At 33.7% G+C, this 13372-nt stretch overlaps 1 protein-coding gene across 1 annotated transcript; it reads right to left on the reverse strand.

Moving 5' to 3' along the window:
* Positions 1 to 11696: 11696 nt before the first annotated feature.
* On the reverse strand, positions 11697 to 13138 carry LOC105780413 (flavonol synthase/flavanone 3-hydroxylase). The gene is made up of 3 exons (XM_012604727.2): positions 12630 to 13138; positions 12219 to 12546; positions 11697 to 12071 (listed from the first exon to the last, which is right to left on the reverse strand). The coding sequence occupies exons 1-3, from the start codon at positions 13094 to 13096 to the stop codon at positions 11856 to 11858; spliced, it is 1011 nt and encodes a 336-aa protein (XP_012460181.1). The 5' UTR covers positions 13097 to 13138; the 3' UTR covers positions 11697 to 11855.
* Between the last annotated feature and the right edge of the window lie 234 nt (positions 13139 to 13372).

Raw genomic sequence — 13372 nt, forward strand, 5'->3', positions numbered from 1 at the left:
TGAGTAAGGTTTTTGAAAAAAAAAAATTTCTTTCATTATTTTAAATGGTTGACCATCATTTTAAGGAAACTGGAAATAACTTTCCAATTAGTGAACAAAAAGTCATTCGTATTTTTGAGTTAGTTCATTGTGATTTATGAGGGTTTTATGACATCCTTCATCTTGTGGATCTCTTATTTTTGACATTGGTTGATGATTTCTCTTAGGCTGTTTGGGTATATCTATTGGCTAATAAAAATGAGGTTTTCAAAGTTTTCATGTCATTCATTGCTATGGTTGTTCATCAATTTTCTCAACAAATAAAGTATGTTAGAAGTGATAATGGGACGAAATTTAATTTTGTCAATGATTATTTTCTTGCAAATGACATTATTTTTCAAACATATTGTGTTGGTACTCCTTAACAAAATGGAACAGTGGAGAGGAAACATCAATATATTTTAAATATAGCCCGTGCTTTGCGTTTTCAAGGAAATCTGCCTATATCTTTTTAAGGGGAGTGTGTGTTGGCTACTTCTCATCTCATTAATCAAAACCTCTTCTTCATAATAAAACACCCTATGAAATGTTATTTGGTAGCCATCCTTTGTTTGATGATTTTCGTGTGTTTAGTTGCTTATGTTTTGCTCATAATCAACGTTCTAAGGGTGATAAGTTTGCTAGTCGAAGTTAAAAGTGTGTTTTTGTTGGGTACCCTTTTGGCAAAAAGGGTTGGTATTTATATGATCTGAATTCTAAGAAGTTCTTTATGTCCCGCGATGTGAATTTTTTTTAGGATATTTTTTCGTATTTGGATGGGAATGTCGCAACCATTGAGCTTGACAATGTTGCTCTGCCATATGAGAGTGCAAACATAATTTTTGATACATATTTTAATGAATCAGAAGTGTTACAACTCGCGGCAGTTCCTTCGTTTGCTACTCTGCAGCCTGTGAGTTTGTCACATGAGAGTTCTTTCTCTAATGACATGGTGGTACAAGAGGCTTTGGGTCATGATGCGTCTGAATTGGGACGAGGGTATAAGGAGAAATTTCTTGCTGTGAAGCTTAGGGATTTTGTCACTCATACCATCATAAAGAAAAGTCCATCTCCAATCTCACCTACTTCAGATCCTACCTTAGGTACTCCATTTCCTATAGTATTATGTTAATTGTGACAAATTTACTATGAAACACCGAAATTTTCTTGTAGCTATTACTGTAGGAGTCAAGCCACAGTCTTTTAAAGAGGCTATGGAGGATGCAGGATGACGTGATGCTATGTAGAAGGAGATTTGTGCTTAGGAGGATCATGACACTTGGTCTATGGAAACACTTCCTTCTAAAAAGAAAGCATTGGATAGTAAGTGGGTGTATAAGATTAAATATAACTCTGATGGAAGTATTGAGAGACTTAAAGCTCATATTGTTGTTTTTGGTAATCACTAGGTATAAGGTATTGACTATAATGAAACTTTCGCACCTGTGGCGAAAATGGAAACTGTTCAGGCTTTCTTAGCGATTGCAACTTCAAAAAATTGGGAGTTACATCAGATGGGTGTCCATAACGCCTTCCTGCATGGTGACCTTGATGAAGAGGTTTACATGAAGCTTTCTCCAGGTTTTTCTCCAAATAAGCTTGGAATGGTTTGTCATTTGTGCAAGTCTTTGTATAGGTTGAAACAGGCTCCTTAGTGTTGGTTTGAGAAACTTATTACTGCACTGAAAGGGTATGGATTTCTTCAATCATATTCTAATTATTTTATCTTTACACGCACTAAGGGATTTGTACGCATTAATGTGGTGGTTTATGTTGATGATTTGTTTATTCCTGGGAACGATTCCGCTACTTTGAAAACTTTTAAAAGGTACCTCAGTTCTTGCTTCCATATGAAGGATCTTGGTGTTTTGAAATATTTTTGGAGGATAAAGGTAACTTATAGCTCTTTGGGGTTATTTCTTTGTCAAAGGAAATATGCACTTGATATTACTTCGGAGGCGAGTCTTTTGGGAGCAAAGCCCGTAGGATCGCCAATAGAGTAAAATCATAAATTAGCGCATACTATAGGGATAGTTTTGTCTGATCCTAAGTCGTACAAACGGTTAATATGTCATTTGATTCATTTGGTAGTGACTAGACTTGATTTAGCATACTCAGTTCATGTCTTATCCCACTTTATGCATGAGCTGAGGCAGGAGCATTGGGACGCGGCTCTGCATGTTGTCTAGTACTTGAAAGGCTACTTGTCCATTAACTTAGCGTTTTCTTACTAGCTGGCTTGTCTTTCTGAGACAATCTCTTATTTCTAGAAAACTAATAAACAACATATTGTTTCTCATTCTTTTGTTGAGGTTGAGTATAGGTTTATGACTTTTGTCATTTGTGAGCTCAGGTGGCTGAAGGCCTTGTTATTGAGCTTAGGTGTTCATCATCCTAAAGCAATTCCTTTATTTTGTGACAGTCAATCTGTGCAACATATTGCACAGAATCTCGTATTTCACGGGCGTACTAAACATATTGAAGTGGATTGTCACTTTGTTAGGGATGCAATCCAGGATAGGTTGATTGCACCTTCTTATGTTCCAACCTTCGTTCAGTTGGCTGACATTTTTACAAAGGCGCTGGGTAAACCGCAATTTGAATATCTTCTCAGCAAGTTGGACATTTATGATTTGCATGCTCCAACTTGAGCGGAGTTTTAGGATATTATTATGGAATATTATCTTTTAGCAATTTGATTCCTAATAGGATATTATTATGGGATATTATCTCTTAGCAATTTAATTTCTACGTAACTACTACTGTAAAGATATATATACCCTGAGGTTTATCAATAAAATTCAAGGGACTACCCTATTTTTGTCAATAAATCTTTGGATAGGATAATTTTGATTCTTTTTATTTGTTGTTCATTTTACATTTAAAAAATAATGTTTTCATTTTATATTATAAAATATTTTATAACCATACCTCGTATTAGACATGATAGTGGGTTGGGTTATCTGTTCAGGCTCGAAGGCCCGCTTGAAAAGTGGGAGAACTTGGGTAAAAATATAGGCCCGAAAAATGAGCTTGGACAAAAAAATAAGGCCTATTTTCTAAACGGGTTAGTCCTTGGGTAAGATTTTTCGGCCAAGCCCGAATTTGCCTAATTTTTTCACTGTTGTTTTGCTGCCAGTTTGCTATTGTATTACTATTATTTTGTTGTTGTTATTGTTTGGATATTATATAACTATTGTTTTATTTTTTTCCTACTATTTTAGAGGCATTTACTTGCTTAGTTGCAACTTAATGTTATTTAAGTATAATGACTTTTTTGAATGTATTTTCAATTTGTTGGGAAACATTTATTTTTATGTTTTAAGTGCATTTTATGTATTATATTTTCTAAATTTGTATTTATATAAAAAATTAATACGGAAGGTCAAGCTGGGTTCAAGTTAAACATTTTTTATCTGGAACGGGTTTAAGTAAAATTTTAGACCCATTTTTTGGATCAAACCTAAACCTAAAAACTGAGTCTAAAATTTTACATTAACTCGATCTAAAATCACCCTAACCCAAGATCAACTCTACTCATATTCATATATTTTAACATCTAATATTTCAAATCAATTTCCTTTCGCATTCATTGTATGAAAATGTTGTAGTTATTCAATTCGCATTTATTGTACGAAAATGTTGTAGTCATTCAATTCTTCTAAAAAAATGACCATCCATGTCTGGTAGGAGCAATCCACCATGGTTGTCCTCTATGTTTTGAGGTAACTTCAATGCAACATTCTTCTAAAAAAGTACCATCCATGTGTGGTAGTAGCAGTCCACCATGGCTGTCCTCTATGTTTTGAGGTAATTTCAATGCAACATTCTTCTAAAAAAATGACCATCCATGTGTGGTAGGAGCAATCCACCATGGTTGCCCTCTATGTTTTGAGGTAATTTCAATGCAACATTCTTCTATTTTCTCATCAAATAAATTCGATATACCTAACTAAAACCAACTACTGATTTGCAATTATCTTTGGTTTGATTTTAATCAAAATAATTTATCCCCTATCCTATTGAGTAGAAATCCCCAGCCCCTAGTTCCCTGTCCCAATCCGTGTCTCAAAATTAGCCACGTCTTCCTTTTTCTTTTTGCAAATTTTTTTTTAAATTTTAATTGAAGTTATAATTAATTTTACAATTTGAAGATGAAATAAAAAAATTAAAAAAATAAAAAGAAATAAAATATCTTAAATTTATTATCACGATCCTTTTAATTTATAAGACTGAAAAATAAAAACAAGTACAAGATTTTCTCATGTTAGTCTTGTAGGTAAATTTTTACGTGTTGAATATTGAATTAAATCTACGACATTAAATCAAACAAATAAATTTTATATTTGAATATAAATATATGTATATTATAATTGAGATATATTTGCATGCATATATACTCTCTTTTTATATATTATGAACATGGGTTTTAAGATTTTTAGGGTATAATGACTTAAAAAAGAGAATTAAATGCACAAAATATAACTTAAAAACAGAATGAAAAACAAAAGAAATATATAGTAAATTATTAGTAGGTGGATGGGTGGGAACAGAAATAAATTTTTATGATGATTTAAGTTGAAAGAATTGAAGTTTATGGAGAGTTATGAAGGAAATGGGTAATGATTGAGAAGATGAGTTAAGGGGGGTTTATTTTGGTGGAGGAATGGGGCTTTTTGTCTACATAATGAAAAGAGAAAACTATGGTAGATTGATTAACATTGCTTATGGTAGGCTGATTTTGATGGAGATGGAATGGTGATTATTGATAAAACAAAACATTTTGTCTTTGGGTCTTTTAGATATTATACTATGGAGCAGTCATCTCTAAGGTCTGTTTGTTTTCTCCTCTTAGCCCTTAGGTCACATCCCTCGTCTACATAACTTCAACTCCATTTCTCCTACGTATGGATGGATGCTTTTTCTGCTTCGATGTCTAATCAATTTCATTTTCGTGGTTTTGGCCTTGGGGTGGCATAAAGCTGCTTTAAACTCGCCTACGTGACTTTGGAGCTATCACAAAAAGTAGGTGGCTATAAATTTACCATCTTCATTAAATACATTAATAATTGTAGACCTCAAAGATGCAACACTCAACCACATTTGCATCCATGGAAATTTCATGACCCAAACTTAAAACTGTAACTCATGATGAAATCAACTTTAGGTAGAATTTTTAATTTAAGAAAAATGTGGAGCTTTTTTAAGATATGTTTATTGGGATATTCTGATAGTATAATTTTTTTTATTCCACAAATAATCTTAAGAAATTGATATGTATCAACTACGAGAGTTAAATGAGATGGCAATAGTTTTTCCTATCTTAATCAGTGGTCGAGGGTTCAATCCTCGCTTTGGTTATGGAGTAGTTTCAAAACTTGTGGCCAACATCTACCCCATTAAAAGGCCTACAGAATGTCGAGAATTAGTTACTGAGCTCACTCTAGTGGAAATCTACCATAAAAAATCAAAAAATTAACATGTATCTTTCTTTTTTTTTTAATATTTGTTAGTTTATTAAACTCTTAACCCAAGTTATGAAATCTTTTTTCATTTATGATGTTATAATGATTGTAAAAATTATATATAATTTAATAAAATAAAATAAGATATTTAATGTAATTCCATAATAGATTAATATTACATGTATATATCCATGTTAAAAAAAGATATTTAATATAATAAAAAAGAATATGCATATCATTTATATATTTATTTTAGAGGTGCTCATGGGCCGGGCGGCCCGGCCCGGCCCGACTCAACGGCCCGCCCGAAATATGGGAGGGTTCAGGTAAAAATATAGGTCCGAAATATGGGTTTGGGCAAAAAATGAGGCCCATTTAGAAAACGGGCCGGGCCTCGAGCACCACTTTTTTGGCCCAGCCTGGCCCGGCCTGAATATAATAAATATATTTTTATTTTTTAATTTTAAAATATTTTTAAAATAATTTTTTTATTTTTTTATTTTTAAAATAAATTTTTGGTGTTTATTAAAAAAATGAGCCGGCCCATTAAGTTAAGACACGATCTCTTCTTAATTCCCGAGATTGTTTAAAACTTGAATTTGAAAAGATTAGTGTATTTAGATTTATTGTGAAAATCGAAACCCAGTAAGTTAGGGTACGACCTTCTCGAATCTAAACATGAGATTTTACTTATTCAAAAATCATAATTTATGCATTGAATAAAATTAATCTAACATGAAATAGTAGAAATAAAACACGATATTAATACTAAATGCGAAACAAAAATGAATGCGATGATGTAAAAATAATACGAGCAATAACAATAAAAATAATATAAATAAAAGGACAAATCAATAGCATACAAAATAACAAGTATATGAGCAAATAAAATTAGAACATTAGTTCAAAATAATAATGAAAATGTAAATAAATAAAGAAATAAAGAAAATGAATAAAATTATAAAAATGTAAAAGGTATATGTATGTACATATATATATAAATTATAGGATATAATAAAAATATATAAGTATGTATTTATATATTCAAATAAATTAAAAATTATGTACGTATGCATATATATATATATATATATATATATATATATAACAAAATGTATGTATGTATATATATATAACAAAGTTTGAGATAAAAAAATATGAATAAGTAAATAATAATATTAATAGATAATAAGACAAACATATTTAAAATTTAAATAAGTAAATAGAAATAGAAATATAATAATAATAATAATAACATCAAATTTATTAATATTACTAATAAAATAACTAAAATAACAAAAAAGCTAAATTGAATTAAAAACAAAATTCGGGGTCAAATCGCAAATAAATAAAAGAGAAAGGACCAAACTGAACGCGCTGATAATGAGGAAGGGCTAAATGGGCAATAATCCCTCACCCTCCAAACGGAGTCGTCCCAGTGAGGACTAAATTGAAATCGAAAATAACTTAAAGGGATAAATTTAAAAAGTAAGAAAAACCTGATTGCTAAAACATTAAGAAGCGGAAGAGCTAAAAGCGCAATTTTCCCTTCCGCATAAAAAACATGCGGATCCTCCTGCAGTAGATCGGGTCGCGGGTTAGAGACCAAAACGACGCCGTTTTGGTCTCTGAGCCTAAACCCCAGAACGGCGCCGTTTAAACTTTATTTAAACCAATTTTTTTAAAAAAAAATTCATTTTTTCAGTGTTCAGGAAAAAAACTTCAGAATCACCCCCTTTCTCTCTCAATCTCCAGCCTTTGGGTCCTTGACCTCCACTGCGCCGCCTCTGTGGCCAGTGGCCGGAGTCGCGCAAAACGGGCTTTTCTGCCCTCGCCTCACGGTGCGTCCAAAGGCTAGGCCTTCTCAACCATGGGACCGAAAGAAAAAAAACAAAGCCCCTCTCCTCGTCCGATCCCGACGACAGCGGAGGAGAACTCCGGCACCGAGTTCGCGAGATAAACAATTAACACTAATCCTTGCTCTTTTAGTTTCGTGTATTTTTTAAATTGGAAATAAAAAAATGATACTACAATAAAAAGGGTATTTGAAACGAGAATCTCAAAAAGAAATCACCTCTGCTGTATTGCTTTTTCTGTTCTTATTTTTTTCTTTAGGAAAAATCCCCCTTTTACAAGAATGAAGTTCGGCTCTTATAGCTGAAAAAAATACAGGACTTATTTTTTCTTTTTCTTTTGTTTCCTTCTGCTTGGTTGCGTGTTTGCTTGTTTTGCAGGTGGAGCAGGTGGCGATGAGACAGTGGCGGTGGTGGCAGTGCGCGGCGGCTAGTAGAGCTAGGGACGTGCGGCGCCTAAGGTTTCAGAAAAGCTGAAACCCTAGTTTGACTAATTGTTTTGGGTCTGACTTGGGTTTGGGTAATTTAGCCGATTGAATTGGGCTGTTTGGGTTAGTTTTAGGTGGGTTTAGTATTTGGGCTTGTAATGGGTTATTTTAGGTTTGGGCTTGGGGTTTTACTTGGGCTGATCTGTTTAGGTTTAGGTTAGTGATTTTGTATTTGTATTTTGTTTGCCTGGGCCCGGACAAAATTGGGCTTGTACAGGAATCTTTGAAGAGTCAAACTCTTTTTTGTTTGTTTGTTTGTTTTTTTTTAAATTAACATATTTAAAAAATCTCAATTATCCAGAGTATTTTAGAAAATAAATGTTTAAAAAGAATAATATAAATGTGTTTTAAAAATTACTTTTTTTATTAAGAAAAAAATGAAATCGATTATTTTGTTTAAAGTCAAAAATTTATTGTGGTATGTTTTGGACTCATCAAGGTGCTGAGTATTCGGTTTTTTCTTTGGGATTTAATGTGTCTAGAATACCAAATAAGTGAATTAATAAATGCGATCCAAATTTGTTAAAATCAACTTTGGGATAAAAAATGGTTAATTAAGCTGCTTTTCAGGATTTGGCCAATTGAGTTTTAATTCAATTGGTATGATTATTGACATGTAAGAGGACGTGGGTTCGAGCGCGTTGAAGCACATTATCCCTCCTATTTATGGGTTGGGGAGGAGCTATGGGTAATTCTACGTATTGTGTTAAAAAGAAAAGATATGATTAAAACCTATAATGAAATTTTGATGTTTCTTAAAATACTTGGGGATAATAATTATTAAATTATCATCTTGTTCATTGATATCATGTTTCTTATACATTTGGTATGCAGTCTAAATTTTAGATAATATTATTTCTCTAAAGGTAATGTTGTTCCGTTATCGAGACTCCATCAACTTAATTATTGTTAGGATCGTCCCGATTAAGCAACAAACAAGTAAAAATAGCAGAAGAAATTGAGAAGATGAACACACAAATTTAACGTAGAAAAACCCCTCCAAAGAGGATAAAAAACCACGGGCAAAGATAATTTTACTATAATGGCAAAAGAATGAAGAGTACAAAAGATGGAGATAAAAACTAAACCCGAAAACCTGAAAAACAAAGAACCCGAAAAACGTAAACACAAAATTCTCTGAATGTGTTATGAGTTCTAATCTAATGGGTGTGTGTTTCTAAGATTGTAAAAGAGCCTATTTATAGGCTAAATTAGTAAGTCAAATAAACTATACTAATAAATGCTAAATATATTATACTAATAAATACTAAATCTTCTAGAAAGAAAATATATTTTTGTTTAACTTGACTTGCAAGCAATCTCTTAGAATTTGGGTCACACAACTCTAACAATCTCCACCTCGACACGAATTCTTTCAACGCATCTTTGCCAAAACTCGCCATGGGCCTATCTTGAACTATGCAGGGAATTAACTGAGTCGAACCTATGCTTAGAAGCTGGAAGACTTTTAGCCTTCGACTTGTGCACTGCCAAATCAAAACTAACCCGGGTCTGATTTTCACGAACACAGTGCCCTAACTTTTCAAAACCTGCATCCAGAAGAGAACCTTTCTTCAATGAAACGGTTATACCTTTTTCCCTCTTATGACCAGGTTGCCTCCGCTCCAAACGAGTTGACTTTGACTCCGTAACGGATGAGGGACGTCTGATTTCACCGGTCACTGTAGAACCTTCCAGAATATAAAGACTACCAGTTCTTTTACCTTTTAACAAAACGAGAGCTCCACGAGATACTTTAATGTCGCTCGACTCGACTCGATGTTGATTCTACATCCTTTCAAGTCTAAAATACTCAAGGAGATGAGATTCTTTCGTAAATCAGGTATACACCTGACATCTGAGAGTGTCCTAATCGTCCCATCGTGTATCATAATTTTAACAGTACCAATACTGATTATCTTACTAGATGAATCATTTCCCATGTGCACAACTCCACCTTCAACTGAACTGTATGTGGAGAACCATTCTCTATTGGGACACATGTGGAAAGAACATCCTGAATCTAGGATCCACTCAAACGTAAGCTTAGAGTTATCGCTCGTTGACACTAACAATAAATCATCACCACCTTCATCGACCAAATTAGAACCAACTACATCTTCCTCGTTACTCTCAGCAGCTCTTTTATTTCGCAGTTTATAACAATCTGCTTTGATGTGACCTAACTTTTTACAATAGCGACACATTTTGTCTTGTTTCTTTGATGCTACCAAAACGGAAGCTTGCCTATCTGCTTTGCTATTCAAACCAAACTCATTGTCGAGTTTGTCTCTACTCAACAAATGACCCTTCACATCTTCGAACGAGAGTTTGTCTCTGCCATAAATCAAGGTCTCCCTGAAAGACTTGTATGAAGAGGGTAAAGAGCACAATAATAGCATAGCTTGATCTTCATCGTCAATATGAACCTCAACGTTCTTTAAATCATTTAAAAGAGTAATGAATTGACTGATGTGATCTCTAAGAAGCTCACCTTCGTTCATGCGAAACGTAAATAGACGTTGTTTCAACACTAAACGGTTAGCCAGAGACTTAGTCGCATAAAGAGTTTCTAACTTTTTCCACAAGGCGAATGAGGTCTTCTCCATCAATACCTCCTGCAATACTATATTCGCGAGGCACAACTGTATTGCAGACAAGGCCTTTTCATCAAACTCTTCCCATTCTGTTTGATTTAGATTTTCCGGCTTTTTCCCTTTAACAACCTTTTTCAAGCCGTTTTGAACTAGAATTGCCATCATCCGAACTTGCCATAGATTGAAATTTGTCTCACCATCGAACTTCTCAATTTCAAACCTTGTTGCTGCCATATCTGAACGGGCTGATCTATGAAAATTGAACTAGCTCTGATACCACTTGTTAGGATCGTCCCGATTAAGCAACAAACAAGTAAAAATAGCAGAAGAAATTGAGAAGATGAACACACAAATTTAACGTAGAAAAACCCCTCCAAAGAGGATAAAAAACCACGGGTAAAGATAATTTTACTATAATGGCAAAAGAATGAAGAGTACAAATGATGGAGATAAAAACTAAACCCGAAAACCCGAAAAACAAAGAACCCGAAAAACGTAAACACAAAATTCTCTGAATGTGTTATGAGTTCTAATCTAATGGGTGTGTGTTTCTAAGATTGTAAAAGAGCCTATTTATAGGCTAAATTAGTAAGTCAAATAAACTATACTAATAAATGCTAAATATATTATACTAATAAATACTAAATCTTCTAGAAAGAAAATATATTTTTGTTTAACTTGACTTGCAAGCAATCTCTTAGAATTTGGGTCACACAACTCTAACAATTATCACAAATGAATATCTTACTCGAAATTAAATGAAAATTTTCAAAAATAATTACATCCTTGTATTCCATGCAGTGAAGTCAAAAAATTTATTTTTGGGAGGCGAAATTAAATTGTATATTTTTTACGATAGTAAAAATATAATTTCACCATTTTAATAGTCTATATCTTTATAATTTTTAAAAGATTAAATTAATTTTTTATTATTTTTGGGAGGCCAAAATGCAAAATTATCATTATTAATTTAAAATTTTATAAATTATAAAGGGCCTAAATAAAATATTTTCCATTTTAGGGGAAGTCAGACCCTTGCCAGCCCCCTTTGGCTCCGTCACTGGTTGTTTGAAGAGATACCAAGTTTTTTGGATGTAATAAAATTTGTTTCATTTAAAATAAAAATGTTGTTTGTTGTGGAGATTATTTTGAAATATTAAAATTAAACTCATTTTAATCTAATTTTTAGATAACACATTATTATTTGGTATCATTTTGATAACGATAGTTAAGAGAAGACAAATACTTCCCTCACATGTAATCGTACTCTCGAACTCACATCAAATATAAACTTTTATTGCATATAAGAAAATAGTTAAACCTTAGGGCATACCCTCACACAAATTTCTATTTTGGCCGAAATACAGCACACAATTATTACTACGTAGTACAAAAAAAGAAAAAAGGAAAAATAATAGGGCGTGCAATTTGGGTTCAGTACTGGGGTAGTTTGTGAAATTTACAATAACTATAGTCCTTGAATTTCTTAGGCTTATATTTAGGAGGAATTTGGGGATCAAGGAGTTGAGGAAGTGGGCCAACGACAAATTCCCCTGGAGGCTCCAAGAATACGGGCCATGACATCCTCGTTTTCTCCTTGTCTACTGTTGTTCGATGCAGCACCGCCTTGTACTTCCCGTTGCTTAGTATCTAAATTTAAAAATAAAAAAAACTTAGACTAATTCAATGTCTAAAATTAGAATGGAGCAATTTTTTTTATAAATTAACATGTACATGTTAAAGTGTGTTTTAACTAAAATAATGATAAGTAGCATTGAAAGAAGAAAATGCAGTAACCTCAATTTGGTCGCCAATGTGAATAATAAGGGCGCCGGGGATATATTTGGCGTCGATCCAATGGCCATCCTTGAAGACCTGCAATCCAGGGACCTCGTTGGGCACCAACACAGTCATGGCAGAAAGATCAGTGTGGGATGTTACCCCAAGGGTAAGATCAGGGCGTGGACATGGCGGATAATAATTTATCTTCATCAAATACTCAATCTCCTCACCTCCTACTCCTTGTTTCAAAACATCTGCTTCAAGCCCTAGCCCCATTGACAGCCATTTGAACAGTTTATCCACCACCTTCCTCACCTCCTGTGCATACTCCTCGTTCACTGGTCTGTCACCAAACCAATAAATTTTTTACAATTTTGTTAATAATGAAAGCACAAGAAAATGATTATATCTTGCATAAACTATGACCTGTAAGAAGGAGGATTTTTGGGCCAAAACTGGTGGTTAATGCATGAAGCAGGCCATATCTTATGAAAAAGGTGATCAGCCCAGTTCTTCTTTCCATTAACATCTTTCCCGATCTTGCTTCCATAGCCTTCAAGGGTGAGTGCACCGGGTGGCTTAGCATACACTTCTTTCTCTTCCTGAGGGAGATCAAAGAACTCCTTTCCAACTTGTTGCAGTTTCTGAATTAGATGAAAGGGTATCCCGTGGTTCACAACCTGGAATATCCCCCAATCCCTGCTAGCATTGGCAATCAAATGGATGATATGATCCTGATCAGGGTGGTTGAAGTCGATAACAGGGATGTCAGGGATGAGACCATGAAATGTTGTAATTGCAGGTTGTTCATCTTCGGGTCGAACAAACTCTAGTGGGATATTGTCTTTAGCTAGAGATGAAGAAACAATGGCTTGGACTCGTTCCACCTCCATCTGACTCCTTTTTTCTCTCCTGCTTTGTGTTCCCTATCTTATCGCACAGTTGCTTTTATAGCAAACATACTAAGTAGTAACATCAAAATAAAGAAATAACGTGGAGTTTCAGGGTTCACTTATTATAACAACCACCATGTAAAGAACATGACACGTTTAACGTCCTTCAACCTCACTAGAACAAGGATAAAAAAGTCTATACCTATGATACAAATTGAATCTTTTCCTTTAAATGCTCCTACGTGACTTTGGATCCATCACAGAAAGTATCATTAC

The sequence above is a fragment of the Gossypium raimondii genome, chromosome 4, assembly GCF_025698545.1.
Source record: "Gossypium raimondii isolate GPD5lz chromosome 4, ASM2569854v1, whole genome shotgun sequence".
Classification (NCBI taxonomy): Eukaryota; Viridiplantae; Streptophyta; class Magnoliopsida; order Malvales; family Malvaceae; genus Gossypium; species Gossypium raimondii.